The sequence below is a fragment of the Lynx rufus genome, unplaced genomic scaffold (assembly GCF_022079265.1).
Source record: "Lynx rufus isolate CCGP_SWC_20201006 ecotype Redwood Valley unplaced genomic scaffold, mLynRuf1.p SCAF_8, whole genome shotgun sequence".
Taxonomy (NCBI): Eukaryota; Metazoa; Chordata; class Mammalia; order Carnivora; family Felidae; genus Lynx; species Lynx rufus.
Window position 1 is genome coordinate 50,415,005 of NW_025814896.1, and position 19,963 is coordinate 50,434,967.

The window sequence follows — 19,963 nt, forward strand, 5'->3', positions numbered from 1 at the left end:
AAAATAAAACAAAAAAAAACCCTAGTTTTTAAAAAATAAATTTCAGAAACTAATGTTTCTGAGCTTTGCCAGAGAAACAACTTGTGGAATGGACAGACGTTGGGGGTGCCCGTGAGAAGCCATCATGGATGAGCCATGCTTCAAGCCAGACATTCCCTCCACAGTCAGTCCACGCCACCCAGCCTGACACAGAGAGGCAGCTCAGACTCCACATGACTGAAGTTCCCCATCAGCAGCTTGGGTAATGGGCTACTTTGACATTAATTACTTTGATAGCCCAACTAAGAATAAGAAAGTCACTTTTCCTGAGGAAAGCCAGGCCTGTGTGCTCATGAACAACACTGTGTTGGGGTGAGGAAAATGCCTTAAAAAATTTTTTTTAATGTTTATTTTTGAGGGAGGGGAGGGGAAAAGAGACAGGGAGACATAGAATCTTGAAGCAGGCTCCAGGATCTGAGCTGTCAGCACAGAGCCCTACGCAGGGCTTGAACTCACAAACTGAGAGATCATGACCTGAGCCGAAGTCAGATGTTTAACCGACTGAGCCACTCACGCACCCTGGAAAATGCCTTTTTTGAGATCTCTTCCAGCATAAAGTGTCTGAAATTTCTAAGTAAAAGCATAAAAGCACCTCTGATACTAGGGTTTATTTCTCAGGAATGGCAAAGGAGATAAATAAATCCTCTGAAGTCTGATGTGAGTTTCATGCACACTGTCAATTCTAACCCAGTGAAAAGGTTTCTGTTCGAGGCTAGGAAGAACCCAACCTGCTCTGCAGGCAGAGAGACCCAAAATTGCACTGTGCACAACCTTCCTTTCCTGCCCTAGATTTAGAATTGAAACCAAGACAGTTAAGATGTGATCACTTGGCTGCTCTTCCTTATCTATGTGCTTTGTCCAACAGCTGAGGTGGGCGCTCAGGTCAGTTCCCCTGACATCCACTAAGTTAAACACTGAACAATGGCTCTCGTCCTTGAGGATCACAATCTAGATCATGCTCAGTTCCAACTGCTGATTTTTTACTGTGGCAGAAATTCAAAAGGTCAACTGTGGTCTCCCTCTCCAAGTAAAGTTTCTGCACTTTCTCCTCTGTGTGGGAGGTATGTGTAAAGCATCCCCAGACGCACATGTGGGCACACTGCTATCTTATGTACCCCTGCTTTTGCCTTCCAGTTGCCCCTGCAAGGCTCCTGAGGGCCAGGACCACATCTGCTATTTTATCTGGAGCACAGACACAGAGCCACTGGAGGTTGCCAAGACTGCTTGCACACAGCCAGGAAGACGATGTGCCCAGGTCTGGCACATTAAGAAGGGAGTGCAAGAGGCCTGGGACCTCAGGCCATGCCTGCCACCTGGGGTCATGCTGGTCCTCACAGATTGCGAGATGTGGCCCAACCATACTGCTCCCTTGGCCAGGGGCCTCTGTCCAAGGATCTGACCTCAGGGGATGCTGAGCACCAAGAGACTACCTCCTGGCTGGGACCACTTCTGGAGAAGGGGCCCACCAGATACAGCACCCACTCTGCATGCTTCCCAGGAAATTACACATGGCTGGCTCACCGACCAACAAGCCAGCTCCTTGAACTTCAAAGCACTGATCAAAGATAGGGAGAACCAACCATGAGTCTGTGGCTTTACCTTGTGCTTCAAACAACTCATTCTGAGGTTCTTTAGCACTTTCAGCTTCTTCATCTGACTTGAGACTCTGTAGAAAAACGAAAAGAAGGATATATTTTGGAGCTAGGTAGGGATTGAGGAAGAGGACAAACAGCTGGTGAGATGCAGCTCCTCGGGCAAAACCCCCCACCTACAGATGGCCTTTGCACCAAGCCGTGAGGCACGGGCACAGAACAGGTCCTTCTCACAGACCAAGCACTACAATGTAGACACAGAGACACATGAGGCTCCTCAACATAAACCAAGTCATCAGTAGTTAACACTAAAAACATAATCAAGCACTTGTACCCAAACAGGAATGAAAAATGCTCCCCAAACCAACACCTCCTTGTGGTGCTGGCTTTGGACACCAGCATGGAGAGGAATGGCCAGGGAGTATGGTCAACCTTCCACTGAACGACATTATCTTGCTCAAGCTTGATGGTCTTCACTTCTCTATACCCTGTCCCTTATCATCCAGATCAGTTCAGCAAACAGTTGGAGGGAGAGTAGTTCTCCCTGTCCCTCCAGGAGCTCCAGGGACAGCATGATACATAGCAAGCACTGACTCCTCAGTGCCCTTTGCAAGCTGTACCCTGAAGGGGGCAGGCCATCAAGAAACACTTGACTGTGGGGCGCCTGGGTGGCTCAGTTGGTTAAGTGTCCAACTTTGGCTCAGGTCATGATCTCACAGTTCGTGAGTTTGAGCCCCGCGTCGGGCTCTGTGCTGACAGCTCAGAGCCTGGAGCCTGCTTCAGATTCTGTCTCCCTCTCTCTCTGCCCCACCCCCGCTCATGCTTTGTCTGTCTTAAAAAAAAAAATTAAAGAAACACTTGACTCAGGTAAAAATCTGTTTTTGTGGACAAGTTGGCTGACTACAAAGTCAAAGTCTGCTTCTGACAGGTGCTATGCATCCCACATCTGATTCTGGAAGGAATGCCAAGTTGGCCAAGACTCAGCACTCCTCAGAGCCAGCACTGAAGTGAGAGTGGAATCTGGGAGCAGGTGGTATGTCCCATTTTTCTAATGCATTCAGCCCAACTGACAACCCTAAAAACAGCATTCCTCCATGTTCTAGTTCCAGGGATCAAAGATGGTTTTAAAAAGCAGAACGGCATAATGGAGATAGAGCAGACTCCTTAGACCTCTATCCCTGCAGACCAAAGTTAAAAACGATAAAAAAGTGAATGCCTGGGATTTGTTGGTATTACCCAGGCATAGCATGTCCCTGAGCAAAGAAACTCTAGGATTTAAATAGATATGCTTGCCTCAACAAATGCTGAACATGTAATCAAATTAATGTGAGGGTCTTATTGAAGATAAGTCCCCATAAAGCCCCACCTGACAAAATGGACATCACAGAGAGTAGGAACCAGGAACCTTCTGGAATTCTTGAAAATAAGTCTAAGGACTCCACAGTTAACTTGAAAGTTATGGATCTGCCCCATGGATATTTCCTGACATGAAGGCTGTAAGGCTCCAGCAGACCATCTTCTGCAGTATCTCGGCAGCAGTGAACAATTTAGGGACATGGGGGGATAGAATCAACCCTCAGAGCCCTGGGAGGTCTCAGCACATGTTTGCCAAATTCTAAGTGGTATATTCTTGGTATATTCCAAGTGTTCAAGGCAGGTGGGACCATGGGCCTATTGGTACTTCCAAGTTCCTAACCTTACAAGGGCACCAGAAAGGCATCTTTCTTTCTTTTCTCACTCTTATGAAACCATAAAAAACAGCCTTCTCACAGTGGTGGGGGGAAAGTTGGTGGTGATAAGCAGGAGAGGGAAAGAAACAAGTGATTTCAGCACAAATTCTCCACTGCCCTAATGTCTGAAGAAGTACACTCTGGCCAGAATTCCCTGCAGACAGACCCAGAGACACTTTAACAATTCTTTTTTTTTTTTTTTAAGTTTATTTATTTATTTTGAGAGAGAGAGAGAATGAGGGGGGGAGGGGCAGAGAGAGAGAGACAAGGAGAGAACCTCAAGCAAACTCCACACCTAGCATGCAGCCCAACATGGGGCTAGATCTCATGAACCATGAGATCATGACCTGAGCCAAAATCAAGAGTCAGTCACTTAACCAATTAGGTCACCCAGGCACCCCAGACTTTAGAATGAAATGTCATTCCCCAAACTGCACCCTTGTTTCTGGCAACTTGAGATGCCCAGAAATGCCCACCTGCCCCTCACATCCTCTTATAGTCATGTCACAATGACTAAATGAGATGGTGGCCTAGGGTGGGGAAAGGAGGAACTCGGACCCACCTCCACACTTTCCAGAGATGCAGAGCGGCGGAGCTGGCCTCTCCCAGTGGCCCTCGCCTGCTGTTCTGGTAAACATTTGGCTCCTGTTGCAGAGCCACATGGCTCAGGCTCAGGGCAGCTCCAGCGACCATACCATTTAGAGCCACTCACATACTTTGGCGGGACAGCACGTGAGGCAGCTGGAAAGAAAATATGAGGTTTGGTGGAGGGGGGGGGGACAGGGAGCAGATGGGTCTGTGCACACTGCAGAACACATTTCAAGATACAGAGTGTAGCTCTCACAGAAGCACACAGAAAATGTCTGGAAGAATACAGACAGCAGTTAACAGTGGTCAATCTATTCCTCAGGCAGGGAACTGAGAAACCCAGGCTGGGAGATGGGGACTTTCTACTCTAAACTCTACGTGCTATTTAGTTTTCTGAGCATACTGCTTTTATGTAGTAAAAGTCTACTACTAATACAAAAAGACTTTTTGTTTACATAATAAGAGACTAATACTAATAGCTTTTTATACAAAGAAAAAAAACCCTCCAATATTCCAGCAACATACTGTTCTAGAGACCAGAAGGTCACTTCCTACCCTGGTTACTTCAGGACCCCATCTGGACAGGACTGTCAGGGAGCTGTGGGCATGGACCTCACACACAGCCAAGGGAGGCTCAAACTCTGCTGGTCTGAAGTCTGGGGCAAAGGCAGGCATGAGTTTTAGTCTGGGATTCATGAGAATCTCTTAAACCCTAATAACCCTTTGCATTTCTTTCTTCCCTCCTTACCTGTTCACATTTGTACACAATGTGACCTCTCAGGCAGAGAAGAAATGATACGGACTCTGTGAGGAATTTGGGTGAATAAGAAACAGACTTGGAGAGGGTATCATGGGCAGCAGCCAGGACACGACATAGGTTCAGAGGGAAGCAGCCAGCATGGGCCAGTTGGAAAGAAAAGCATAGGATCCAATGAAGTAATTCCAGGCCAGGAAAACAGAATTTCACTGAAAGGTGTCACGCTTCTTTAAGTCAAGTACCACATCATTCCTTTCTTCCATCCCCCCCGACCTTGACCCCTGACTCCTGACCTTGAGACCACATCAGAGGAAGGGGCTGGGTCCAGCCTGGCCAACTGAAAGTACAGTGATGCCAGTGACAGACAGACACTGGGGATGAGGGAGGAGTTTTAGGGAGGAAGATGCCAAGTTCCATGTGGGATGTGCAGACTATGAAGTGACAGCATGACATTTAAGACAGCTGACAATATGCAGGGTGACTATAGCATGTCTCACCTCACTGGGACACTTGAAGGTAATCATAAATTATACCAATCAGCCTGGGACAACAGGCATGTGATGTACTGAAGAGGAGGGCAAAGTTTCCAAGCCAGCAGAGAGAAAAAAAGAGGGAGCAACCCAGCAGTGTTCAGAAGGGGCAAACTACAAATATGGAGAAAGGCTCCCACCGGAGAGCTGCCAAAAGGGTAAGTGAAAGTCAGTGAATTCGGGCTCTTGCATATGAGCATCGTTCCTGGTTACAGAGAGGCTGTGGGCTGGCTGATGTGGGTGGGAGAAGAATCCTCCTTCCACCTTGAGGGGGTATAAGAAGAAGGAAAGTCGTATCAGGCAGGAAATGGGAAGCTGGGGCACAGTTGGGAAACCAAGTGCCGAAAAATCAGAGGGGCTCTGATGTACCCTTGATCTGCCATGAAGGGAAGGAGTCTCAGGCCACACATATGACCATTTAATTGAGGACAGCTTTGAGATCTGAAAGAAAAGAAAAAGGCAAAGAAAACAAAAGAATTGAAAGAAGAGGGGGGGAAAACTACAAGTCCTAGAATACTTTCTTAACTCTTTGGAGAAACTGAGTGCATGCCAGAGATCTAGTTTTAAGTTTAGAAGCTCCACACATTCTCTAGCATGGGAGGAGCATATATAGTGTCAGGGACCCTGGGCGTCGCCCTTCCATTCCTACCCACGATCACATGCCACATTCCCAAATCTTGTGTTAGTAAAGGCCTGTGGCATTCTTCACCTCTTTCAGAAGAACAGTGTCAGACAAAGTGACCAGTGAATGCCCCAGGGGTCATGCAGGGTTCTCTACACTATACCCAGGTGCCGTGTAGCCTTTAGCAGCCAGCTGAAGGAGCGGGTTCTGGCTACACTGTGTATACAAGGGCCCAGTGCTTACAACAGGAAAACCGGAACTCAAATCTTGGCCACAGTTCCAAGATCTATGTGGGATCTTGGACAAATCCCTTCACACATCAGCCCTCAGTTCCTCATCTGAATAATGGTATGATAATGCCACAGGATTCTGTGAGCCTGGCACACTGAAGACAACTGATGTGAGGTATCATCCTTTCCACTCCCCATTCCCCTGCCCCAAGCTCTCCCACTATTATCCCTGTTATCTGGTCATGCACCTGCTCTAGACCAAGGGTCCACTGTGGGAGGAGCCTGCTGCGGACCAGAAGGAAAAGAGCTCCCTCCTCGATCTCATCAATACCATACCTCCAACCTCAAACACATTGCCCCATGCCCTATTTCACTCACTGCCCAATACTCACCACAGGTAGCCAAGATGGGTCTGAAGCACATCAAGTGGCTGTCATTCATAGCCTGAAGTCCAATGGAACAGGCACTGAGAATGTCCACCATCATCTTCTGACCTTCAACCCACAACCTACATGCCCCTGAGTGGACCTCTTTCCAAACCCTCCCTCCACCTCCTGACCATTACCAAAGCCAGGGGGCATTCCTCCTCAGGATGTCCCTTCCATTTGGAAATTCTATCTTTGTCCCTCCAGCCCCATTCCCATGACAGGCATGTCAGCACAGCACAACACTACTGCCTGACATAAGATACATCTGCAAATGACTGCTGGTCATGTAATGGCTCCCACCCTGGTCAGATCTTCCCAAGGCTGGTGGCATCCTATCTGTTCTGCCAACCTCAGTGGTCTAGATATACCTTATGTCTGCACTGAGCTTTCAAATCTTGAAACTTCAACTGCTCCACAGTTGAAGATATAAAGTTCTACTTTATCTTGTCAACACTTCATGCTGTAAGGACAGCACGCAGTATTATTTGACACCTGTGATACTGTGATTTATAATAAATATATATTTGGTCTTCACCCCATCCCTGGCAACCAAACCTGAGTTTATGTTAATGAGGTGACTCCTAGAATGCCCTTCAGAATGGGGGCTGGTTGCCTGGACACCCAACCATGTGATTAGAGGGTTAGAACTTTCAGCCCCACACCTGACCCCCAGGGAAGTGGGAGGGGCTGGAGGTTGCATTCAGTCATAAATAGCCAGTGGTTTGATCAATCATGCCTATGTAATGAAGCCTGCATAAAAACTCAACAGGACGGGGTTCAGAGAGCTTTTGGAGTGAACACACAGAGACTGGGGTAGAGTGGTGTGTGGTGAGAGGGCATGAGCTCTCCATCCTTTCCCCACACCTTTCCCTATGCCCCTCCCTCTTCCATCTGGCTGTTCCCAAGTTCTATCCTTTTATAATAAAGTAGTGATTTAGTAAGTAACCTGTTGCTCTGATTTCTATGAGCTGCTCTTGCAAATGAATTGAACCCAAGGAAGGGGCTGTGGGAGTCTCTGACTTACAACCAATCAGAAAGAGAGGCAACAAGCTGGACTTGTGACTGGCATCTGAAGTGGGGGCCATCTTATAGGACTAAGGCTATCTCCAGGGAGGTAATGTCAGGGTTGAGTTGCAATGTAGGACACTTAGATGGTGCTGGGGAATTGCCTGGTGTGGGACAAACTACCACACATTTGGTGACCAGAAGTGCCAGAAGTATTCAGAGGTGCTATGTGTAAAGGAAAGCAATAGAGCTTTTCCTTTCCAACACTATGGACAAATAAGGAAACAAAAGAAGAAAAAAATCCAATGTCTCATCCCAGTCCACACAGCTTGGCAGTCAGACAGTGGAGTTAGGATTTAATTCTCAGACCTACCAATATCCTTCAGTCTGAATACCACACTCCTGAAGGTAACAGATAAATAATGAAAAAAACTTAAGGTGAGTAGAGAAAGTCCTCTTACTAGATTCCAAGGAACTACTGTCTTCATCCGAGGGGCCAGCACCAGCATTTGATGACAACACTGCCACAAAACCTTCCTTAAATTCCTCAAAGTTAACCTGGTAAATGTAAGAAAACAGAGGTCAGTGTTACTTTCAACAGATCACATATGTAATACCTTAGCCTTTTGTTTATATTCTCACATGGAACATATTGCTGCCTTTAGCACTGAGAGCATTCATTTCATTTTTTCTAATATTCACTTAAGATTTTTAAAAATTTTATTTTGAGACCGTGTGTGCACACCAATGGAGGAGGGGTAGAGAGAAAGAATCCCAAGTGGGCTCTGTGCTGATGTGGGGCTTCAACAATCACGAACTGTGAGATCATGACCTCAGGCCAAGTCAAGACTCGAACACTCAACCAACTGAGCTACTCACACACCTCAATATTTTTTTTAAGTAGACTCCACACCCAGCACAGAACCCAATTTGGGGCTTGAATTCACAATCCTGAGATCAAGACCCTAGCCAAGATCAAGAGTCAGATGCTTAACTGACTGAGCCACTCAGGCACCCCTAAGAATTTTTTTAAATAGAAGAATAAGGAAAGCAAGCCAAAAACTGATCACCAACAAAACCCAATTACAAATTTTAATAAGTACATCAAACAACATAATTAGAAAATTGAACCAAAAAGGGGTATCTGATGATCATAAAACATTAATATACATAAAGAAAATATTCAAGCTATCACCACCCCATCAAGAAATGGAATATTGCCAGCATCCCAGAGGGGCCTCCACCATGGCTCCTTTTGATTAAATCACCCGCCCCCCTACTCTGACTTTTATAGTAATAACATCTTTGCTTTTATACATTTGTATGCATCCCTGAGCAATATGGCTTAGTTTTGCTTCCTTTCAAATTTGATCTAAATGGAATTATATGCATATATTCTTTTATCCCCTGCTTCTTAAAACTCAGTATTACTTCTGTAATACTCGTTCAAGCTGCCATGCATAATTCTTTTTTGCTGCTATATAGCATTCCATTGTTTAACTGTGTATTTACTAACTATTCTCCTGCTGATGGATATTCCCATTGTTTCCAGTGTCTGATTATTTACAAAAAAAAACCAAAACTGCTTTAAACATTATTGCACATTTGTCCTTAGGAGTTTCTCTAGTGTATATGCCAAAGAATGGGATTGTGGGGTCATAGAATATGCATTTGAATCTTCTTGGTGAACTGAATCTTTTATCACTATAAAATGCTAACCCTCTTTAGTTCGGAAATGTTATTTACCATAAAGACTAGCTTTCTTCTGATTAGTATTTACATGCTATACCTTTCCATCAAATTTTAATAATATTAGTTTTTTATATCCTTATATTTCTGATGTTTGTGAAAGCTTTATCTTTTAACTACTTAGTCTATTTACATTTAACATAATTACTGATATAGTTGGATTTAAATCTACTATTCTACAGTGTGCTTTCAATCTGCTTCTGCTTGTGTTTTCTCCCTTGTTTCCTCTCTTTGGATTTACTGACCTTTTTTTTAGGACTTCATTTTTCCTTTACTAAGTTACAGGTTATGCACTCTATTTCCATTCTCTTTTCCTTCATTCTAAAAATTACAATGTGCATCCCCAGCTTATCAAAGTTTACTGTTAGTCAATACTTTTACCCTATTCCACGGCAATACAAAACCTATGTAACAATTTAATTTCATTTACTACACTCCTGACTTTCATGCCTTTGTTATCAATTGTTATATATTTTAATTCACTCTATTTTAACCTCCCACAAAATATTATTTTTGCTTTATATAATCAATGTTCATTAAGAATTATACAAATATTTACTGCTTTGTTTTTCATTTATTTTTGTGTTTCTGACCTTCTGTTTAGGATAATTTTCCATCTATTTGAGGTACATCCTTTAGAATTTCATTTTTCTTAAGTATGCTGGTGCTAATAAGCTCTTTTTAGTTTGATTGTCTGAAATGTTTTTACTTCACTTTCAGTAAACTTTTTTTAAGTAGAAAAAAAATTTATTAAAAGAATAGCAGAAATGACCCAGATATCCATAAATAGAATGGGTAAATAAATTATGATATAGTCAGACAATGAAATATGATGATGGAAAAAAAAAACACTGACAGAGATATGATACTGAGTAAAAAAACCCAGAGAGCATGTACTGAGCATGTACTGTGTATTTCCATTATATAAAGTTCAGAAACAGACAAAGCAAATCCATGGTGCTAGCATCAGGACAGCTGGTAGCCTTAGTCAAAGAGGGACTGCAAGGGACATGAGGAGGGATTCAGGATGCTGGTTACCCAGGTGCACTCAGCATGGGATATTCATTGAGTATATACTTCTGATATGTGCTCTTTTCTCTATGGATGATTTAATAAAAGTCACACAGAAAGAAATCAACAGATGAGATTAGGTAGGTCAAGAGGTCACCAGTAAATGTTGAAAAAGCAGGTTTGGGGCTATAGGTGCAACCATGCTTCCCAAGTCTGGCACAGAACTTGAATGAGCAAAACTCTGTTGCTGCTGCTGAGCACTAAATGCAGCTGTCTGCTGAGGATACATGTGTTATTATGACCTGACATTGGATTATTTGTGCATTTGTTTATTTTTGTCTCTAGCATGTGATGCTACTTCTGGCAAATAGTTTATGGGATATGTTTGCCTCTGTATCTTTTCCTAACTGAGCAGAATTCGTCTTTTCACTGATGCGTTCTTTCACCTTTACTCTTAAAGGACCTCGCTGAGTATGGAACTCAGGTTGCCAGTTGATTTCTACTAGCACACTGGAGATACCTTTCCACTGGTTTCCAGCTTCCGCTGTTATCTTTCAGAAGGCAGCTGTCAATCTAACTATGGCTCATTTTCAAGATACATCTATTTTTCCCAGACTTCTTTTCAAAAAAAATTATTAAACTTTTCATTTTGAGAGAATTATACATTCACACGCAGTTATAGGAAAAAATACAGAGATCCTGTATACCCATCTCTGGCTGCTTTTATGATGATTTCTCTGTTTACTTTCAGTTTTACAATAATATGGCTAGGTGTGGATTTCTTTGCATTTATGCGACTTGGAATTCAGTGGATTTGGGGAATCCCAAACCTGTTCTGGAAATTTGTTTTTTTAGCTATTATATGTTCACATTATGCCCCACCTCATTCACTCCTCTCTCCTGGGATTCCAAATAAAGGGATGTTGGAAGGTAGGACCTTCTCACTCTACCTTTACCTTCTCTTCTGTTTCTATCTTCATGCTATATTCTTGATTCCAGTTAATGAATGCTCTCCTCAGCTGTGTCTAATCTACATTGGTTTTAATTTTGGCCTGTGATCACACTTTTTGGTTCTAAAAATTGTATTTGGTTCTTTGTTCAGATTTGTTATATCATTTTTTAGAGTTCCCTCTTTCCTATAGGTATTTTCAAGCTTTTAAAAAAAAAATCTCTTCTCACACAGTAACCACAGTTGTGTGATATTTTGTTCGCAGTAATTCCAGTACCTCACATGCTGTGCACCTGCTTCTGTTGCCTATTATTCCCCTGGTTCTTGCTCATCCTGCCTTATTTGTGTGTTGGCTATCCTTGATTATATGCTGGTTGTATTTGACTATTACTTAGGAATAATTACAGATCTTGAATGATGGCACTTTGTCAAGAGAGGTCTTTTATTTGCTATTGCCAGATGCCTGAGGGCACCACCTGGACAGGACCACCTTCAGATAAGTGAGGTTATCTAGACCACTGAGGGGACTACAAGTCCAGACAGCAAAAGACACAATGGCTGATTCAGATCCTCCCTTAAATTGGGGGCTGGTTTATCAGATTCTCTACCTTGGGTGAACCTGGGTTTTGACATATCTCCCTGGTCCTCTGAGGTCCCAAAGGCCACATCAATTTCACAGTTTCTCAACACTAATGGGGTTTTGTGTGATGAGCTTAACATCTTTCAGTATATGACTTATTAGAGATTTTTAGGTAATTCCTCACTGACTTATTTGCTCTCTTTTTTTTTATAGTTTATTTATTTTGAGAGAGAGAGAGAAAGAGAGATCTGGGAGGGACAGAGAGAGAGAATCCCAAGCAGGATCCACACTGCCAGCGTGGAGCCTGTTGTGGGGCTCAAACTCATGAACCGCGAAATCATGACCTGGGCCAAAATCTAGAATTGGACACTTAACCAACTGAGCCACCCAGGCTCATGACTTGCTTGCTCTTTACCATTTTCAAGATATTTGTTTTGGGGCGCCTGGGTGGCGCAGTCGGTTAAGCGTCCGACTTCAGCCAGGTCACGATCTCGCAGTCTGTGAGTTCGAGCCCCGCGTCGGGCTCTGGGCTGATGGCTCAGAGCCTGGAGCCTGTTTCCGATTCTGTGTCTCCCTCTCTCTCTGCCCCTCCCCCATTCATGCTCTGTCTCTCTCTGTCCCAAAAATAAATAAACGTTGAAAAAAAAAAATTCAAGATATTTGTTTTTATGATTTTGTTCAGCATTTTTTAGTAGCCCATACAGGAAGGCTGGCCTGAGTTTGCTAACCTGCCACTACCAGAATGTTTGAAGCCTGTTCATACTTTTTTTTTAGGACTACATAAATTCCATCATATGGATCTATCTTAATCAATCTCATATTAAAAAGGCTGTTTCTAATATTTTGCTATTTGAATTACTGCTAGAATGAATATCTTGCATATGTCACTTCATATGAAGATAGACATTGTATTTGTCATTATCACATCCCAAGCTTCTGCATGTTGCCTAGCACATATTAAGTGCTCAGAAATACTTGTTGAATACATGGAAGTAGAATGAAATGACAATTTTGCTTGATCTAATCTCTGATTTCTTTTGTGTCTTTGATAACACTCATCAGATGACTTTCTTCTAACGATCAAATAGTAGTGAGATCTGATTGCCAAGTGTATTGCCATTTTATCTGATACTATTCTAACTGTGCTTATATGTTTCTGTGTCTTTTTCCTTCAATAAAGTGGGAAGAGCAACCCCATGGCACTAAGGTGCTTCACAGAATAGGACATACCATCATCTCCATATAATCTCAGACTCACTCGTCACAATGAAGAGGCTGGACAGTGTGATCAAGAATCACTTTCAACTTTAAAATTATTTTCAGTAATACAATGTCAAGAATTGTTTTTCTAAGTATATGCACCCCTATGTTTATTGCAATAAACGTAGCAAAGATATGGAAGCAGCCCAAGTGTCCATCAATAGATGGATGGATAAGGAAAATGTGGTATAGATAATAAAAAAGGAATACTGCTCAGTCATAAGAAAGGATGAGATCTTGCCATCTGTGACAACATGGATGGACCCAGAGGGTATTATGTTAAGTGAAGTAAGTCAACAGAAAGCAAATGCCATCTGATTTCACTTGGGGTCTAAAAAATAGAATCTAAAAATAAAACAAATGAATGAACAAACAAAAAGGCAAAAACAGACCCATAAATACAGAAAACATGGTTGCCAGAGGGGAGGGTAGTGGGAGTACTGGCAAAATGAATGCAAGGAAGTGGGAGATATAAGCTTCCAGTTAAGGAATGAATAAGTCACGAGGATAAAAGGAACAGCATAGGGAATATAATCAACGATACTGTAATGACGTTGTATGGTAGCAGATGGCAGCTACACTTGTGGTGAGCATGAGATAACATATAGACTTGTCCAATCTCTATGTTGTACAACTAAAACTAATTTAACACTGTATGTCAACTATATTTCAATTAAAAAAATAATTATTTTTTTGTGAGTAAAATTCTCTTTCTGCACAAGTTTAAAATATTCAATGTAAGGTCCTCACTACTAACAAAGAAAAAAGAGAATCTAACATAAAATGCACATGGAAATTCCCCACACTCCAAGGGAATCAGATCAGATTAATTTCTGGCTTGAAACCAGACCTTGATAATGTTTCCTTCACAGGAAATAGGAATTAAAAATGAGCATAACCTCAGTGCATTAAAAGATTACCTTGTTAATTAAAATTAATGTTGTTTATAATATTGTTATTCATTTTTATAACTGGATTACTGTATCAATGACTAACATTTACAAGATGTCATATATTAGTTACTACAAGGAAACTGGATATGTGATATTTGAACTAAAAAGCCAATCAATTCCTGTGGATAAAGGATTTATCTTGATTTTCTTTGAAATATCCTGAAATCTTCACCATTTGGTTTCTATCGTGGTAAGTGGTTGACAACAATCTGGACATTTCTGGCTTGACACCAGCTTCCTCTAAAACCTCTACAGAATCCACCTAAATGCTGGCTGTGTGAGCTATGCCCTATGTGTGGGATGAAGCAGAGGAGCAGTAAAAGCTCTGAAAGCAGAAATAATCCACCATGACTATACAATCACAGAGGAGGTGGTACACAGTGTGGGGTGGGGTGGAGGGAGACAAATGCAGGGCCCCTAGAGGCATCGGCTGGTGTGGACACTACTCTTGAAATGTTAGAGAGGGAAGGAGGGACAACTTCCGATGAGACTCAAGAGCACTAAGGGCAGCAGAAATCTTCACCATAAGAGAGAGGAGTTGGGACAAACAGAAAGATGGATGAACACACACACAGAGCTTTATTAAGAGACGATGTTAATCAGAAAAGGTCAGGCTCCTGTCAATGCCTGTGAGTGTCTGTGTCTCCTTCTAACATACCTCCCCATAAAAGTGTGAGGAAAAACATCCAGCCTCCTGGAAGGAGTTATAGCTCATAGGAACTCTCTTCCAGGATACAGATGATGTGGGAGAAACCAGAAATCTCAAACAACCCAAGTTGATTTTTCTCTTAACTGATGCTCCAATACTAATACTTTTTTTTCCCTATCATAATTTGATGTTTCTAAATCTTGTACCATTTCTGCACATACAAAGGATAAAGTGGGGGAAAGCTCTGGAATGATGTGATTGTTCAATCATCAGAATCTGTCATCTGAATGTGAACTTCTTCTTTTGGCTTTTAATTTTCCAAACTGCCAAAAATAATCAAGAAACTCAGATCATCTGTTTATACTGCTTGAATAACCAGAGTGATTTTCACAAATGTGCCTTTTGCTCCCAAATACAATTCCAGGTGATATCAAGAGGGGCTAGAACATTATCACAATTACACCTGATTCTTAAGTCCATAAAAAAAATCAGGAATTCGGGGCGCCTGGGTGGTGCAGTCGGTTAAGCGTCCGACTTCAGCCAGGTCACGATCTCGCGGTCCGTGAGTTCGAGCCCCGCGTCAGGCTCTGGGCTGATGGCTCAGAGCCTGGAGCCTGTTTCCGATTCTGTGTCTCCCTCTCTCTCTGCCCCTCCCCCGTTCATGCTCTGTCTCTCTCTGTCCCAAAAATAAATAAACGTTGAAAAAAAATTAAAAAAAAAAAATCAAAAAAAAAAATCAGGAATAGAATGAAGAGAGACAGAGAGTGTGGTCAGATTAATTGAGCCAGAGCTCCCCAAGAGGGAGTAACAGTATCCTACTGGCAGGCATTGGCAATATGGGGCAGTGGGTGCTTTGGGGAAGTAACAAGAGGTACATTTCGTCTGGACTCTCTCCCTATGCTGGCAGTGAGGGATTTTTTTCTTGTTTTTCTGCATTTGTTTTTGTCCAAGAGCCCATTCAGGAAAATCTGCAGGCTGGATTTATTTTTTATCACTCAAAATAAAAATGGTTTCATTGATTTGTCTGGAAAAAATGTTCTTCCTTCAAAGATGACCAACGAGATAACAGGCACTGTTTTTAACACTAAAACATTAACATCTGGACACATTTAAGAAGTAGGGACAAAGTAGGAGGTACTTTTCAGTGTTTCTGTCAGTAAAGCAAATTGTAGTCTAGATTCTAGATCACCATTCTAGATGACCTTGAATTTCCTAGCAAAAACAACTTGAGTTCATACTTTCGATCTGGCCTAGATGAAATCACAGGACACCTCTCAACATACGTATCTATGTTTTGTTTTGCAACAGTGGTGTGCAGTTGCTTTGTTCATCTGCTATAATGAATTTCAAGCTGTGTAATTTTACTAGACAGTCTGCCTTCAAGATAGTTTGAAGTTGCCTTTCTCTCAATGACAGTATGTCAGCTGCCCACAGATCCTTGTGTTTGTTTGTGAACCACATACCATTTACCCATACCAACCTTCCATCCCATCCCCCTCCCCCAATAAATCACTCAAACACCTTTCTGGAAAAACCAAACCAAACCTCTGGAAGTTACTATGCTTTAAAAAAATAATCTTAGGGGAACCCGGGTGGCTAAGTCAGTTGAGCGTCCAACTTTGACTCAGGTCATGATCTCATGGTTCATGGGTCTGAGCCCCACATGGGGCTCACAGCTGTCAGTGCAGAGCCTACTTCTCATCCCCTGTCCCCCTCTCTCTCGGCCCCTCCCCTACTCATGCTTTCTCTCAAAAATTAATAAACATTAAAAAAAAAGTAATCTTAAGGAAACTCTTGCTACAATGTAGAAGTTCAGCAGAAGGAAAAGCAGCTTTCCAGTTCCTAGTAACTCTCCTTTGGTCTGTCTCTTTAGTCAACTGATATTTCTCAAATGCCTACAGCTAACTATAGTATTCTGTGCTTTTCCTCATGAGAATGAAGTCAAATACCCACCCTGGCAAAGTGGTCATTTCCAAGAAGTGTTTGCAGAAGGATGGGCAGCTCCTTTTCCAGATGAAGCTTAAGGCAGAGCTGGGTCAGCTCTTCCCGGTCCAGAAAGCCTGTCCCTGTGGTGTCACAGCTGCTGTAGACTTCTTTGAGCTGTGAAACATAGTGGTTCTCTTCTTCTTCACCCATCCCATAGCAGGCTGGACATGCCAGGGGGAAAAGAGAAACAAGAGTACACTCTTATTGCCACATGCCACATTTTTTCACTGCTCCAATGAGCCTGGTATGGTGGCATCCAGGGTGCTCCTGTGAGACCTCTACAGGAGAGGTCAGAAACATGTGAATGGGGAGCCAGTCCTTGTTCAAAAGAACCAGAATTTCTTTGTTCTGTAAGAAAATATCTATTATAGAATAATCAGGAAAAAGAGATAGATATAGAGAACTTAAAATCATCCAAAATTTCACCACCTAAAAATATCATTACTAATATTTTGACAAACATACATTCTAATTTTTCTCTCTCTATATATATAAGTATGGTATTTTTTTCCTTACTGGTATTTAGTTATAAATACTTTATAAAGTAAAAATGTTACTAAATTTTACTAAATAAAATTATTTACAATAAAAAATGGAAACTCCAATAAAATATACAGAGGATGTTAATCACAAAAGAAAAAGTATATGGATAATAACCATATAAAATGTTCAAATTAAAACAAAGATACTCTTTGCCACTGTCAAATATCAAGAATAAAAACCCCAATGCTAACTGAGGCTATCATCAAAGGGGCCTCTCACATATTTCTGGAGAAAGTGACAATTAAATGCCTTCTGAAATATACTTTGTATACCAAGAAATTTTTAAATAATTGTATTATCTGACCTAGTTATTTCACATACACAATATCTTACAGAAATTCCTTGTACTTCAGGACAGACAAAAACGTAAAAGAAAACAAAATGTCCAACAAAAGAAAATAGATTGCTAAGTTACAGAACAATTATATGGCAGAATAGCCAACAGGCTTAAAAAACACATTTCTGAAAAATATTAAACAGCATAGGAAGTGCAGTTGATAAAATACCAAGCCAGGATAAAAACTTTATAATAATAATAGCTGACATACGTACTGGTCAGTTCACATACAAAATTCACTTATGTCTAGAACAAATCTATCAAGAGACTTCTGCAATTCTTGGGGGGAAATATAGTAAAAAAAAAAAAAATACACCAAAATGGTAACAGATGATTTTATGATATTCTACATTTCCATTTTCTATTCTCAACATTTTTATATTTCTCAAAAAATTCTATAAAAAGTGAAACACTTTATAACTAGAAAGATGTTGCTAAGCCGTGTAAAACAGAGGTCCTAAAGATACTAGGATGAACCATATGATATTGCCAACACTGGAGTTTTCTGACCAACAACAATGGCGACTTCACGCTGGTCAGTATATTATACAGACACAGGACTGTGGACAATTCTGAAAAGAGGAGATGTGATAAGTAAACAAACATGGAAAACTGATCAAGCTCATTAATCATCAAACAATTCATAAACACGAAACAATAAAGTAACATCTCTTACTAATAAGAAACAGCACACGGGGCGCCTGGGTGGCTCAGTCGGTTAAGCGTCCGACTTCAGCTCAGGTCATGATCTCGCGGTCCGTGAGTTCAAGCCCCGCGTCAGGCTCTGTGCTGACTGCTCAGAGCCTGGAGCCTGTTTCAGATTCTGTGTCTTCCTCTCTCTCTGACCCTCCCCCATTCATGCTCTGTCTCTCTCTGTCTCAAAAATAAATAAACGTTAAAAAAAATTAAAAAAAAAAAGAAACAGCACAATAAATGCCAATTCTATAAAGATATGATTTTTAATGTCAATGGTATTTGCCCATGCATCATCCACGAGGGGTAGGGAGGTCTGCATCAGCACAAAACCTGTATGAAGGATTGAAATCTGTTCATATCAATCCCCTCCTCCCTCCACCAAGAGTATCGTCTTACTCAGGGAAACAGTAAAATCAGTGACGTAAAAAAACTGACTTTGAATAGAATCTCCATTATGATCTTATAAGGTGAACTGCCTTCCCTGAGCTCCTGATTAAACACCTGCTGATCAGGTATAAAGACTGCCAGCATCTCAGCCTCAGGTGTGATGCAGGAGTGAAAGGATAACAGGCCTGTTCTATCCACTCATCAAATTATGCGTGCATTCCTAGAAAGAAGCTTGGGGAAGTGATGAAAGGGCATGGATAGGTGGAGCTCTGAACACCTGCCCCATCCCGGACAGTTTTGACTGCAGAAACAACATGGAGTAACATAGATATACATGTAAAAACATCAAGGATAAATCAGAAAACTAAATACCATTACTAACTCAACATCTGTCACACTTCTCATCCGAGGTCAGTCCCCCACCTAAGCTGGGAGCTCTGTCCTTTTGCAGACAACAGACACCTGTGGTGAGCTGCATACAACTACTGATATTTGCCAATGCTTATTTTTGATAAGCCAGAAGTAAATGGACAGGAGAACATAATGGTAAGAAAGACAAGTGGCAAAATTCAGTATGTGAGAGTCAAGGAATCAGGGTGAGGAGGGTGAGCAGTGACTAGAAGACCCTGACTGCAGAACCTACCACACACCCACACTTCCCCAGGCAGATGTTCCCCCCACCGCATGCTCTCCCTGTTGCCTTGACTACTAACTATCCTCCCAGCCCCCATTCACCACCACCTGGCCATGCCTTCGCAAATCATGAACACACCTATTGTGAAAAATCCTCCAGTTTTTCTATTTTACTTTTAGTTGTAACCAATTCAAGCAATTAAAAGTATATAAACAAAAACAAAACAAAGCAAAACAAAAGCCAAACTCCACTCCCAGAGGTAAGCACTGCTTAGAGTGTAGGCTTTCAAATTATTCCCAAGTCTACGAGGTAGATGAACACACAGACCTATATAAATAGATAACACACATAGATATGCATGTTTTTATGTAAGTGTAACACCATACGTGTTATTTTGCAACTTTTTTTTTTTAATTTTGAAGAAAGAGAAAGTGTGCATAAGTGGGGGAGAGGGACAAATGGGAGAGAAAGAGAGAGAGAGAGACAGAATATCTCATGCAGGCTCCAGGCTTAGCTCAGAGGCCTACTCAGGGCTTGGTCCCACGACCCTGGGATCATGATCTCAGCTGAGTCAGACATTCAACCAACAACTGAGCCACCCAGGCACCCCTATTTTTCAACTTTTAAAAAATATAGGATATCTGAAAGATCTTTCCATGCCTTCTTCATTTAAAATTTTTTTTTAATGTTTATTTATTTTTGAGACAC

General features: G+C 41.8%; 1 protein-coding gene across 1 annotated transcript in view; it reads right to left on the reverse strand.

Annotated features, from left to right (window-relative positions):
- NINL (ninein like) overlaps positions 1 to 19,963 on the reverse strand; it is a 175,163-nt gene that overhangs the window by 77,652 nt on the left and 77,548 nt on the right. The window contains exons 3-6 of the mRNA XM_047068429.1: positions 16,626 to 16,819; positions 7,983 to 8,079; positions 3,924 to 4,102; positions 1,639 to 1,705 (exon numbers count right to left, since the gene is read on the reverse strand). Coding sequence (XP_046924385.1) covers positions 1,639 to 1,705; positions 3,924 to 4,102; positions 7,983 to 8,079; positions 16,626 to 16,819 — 537 coding nt within the window. The remainder of the gene's footprint in view (positions 1 to 1,638; positions 1,706 to 3,923; positions 4,103 to 7,982; positions 8,080 to 16,625; positions 16,820 to 19,963) is intronic.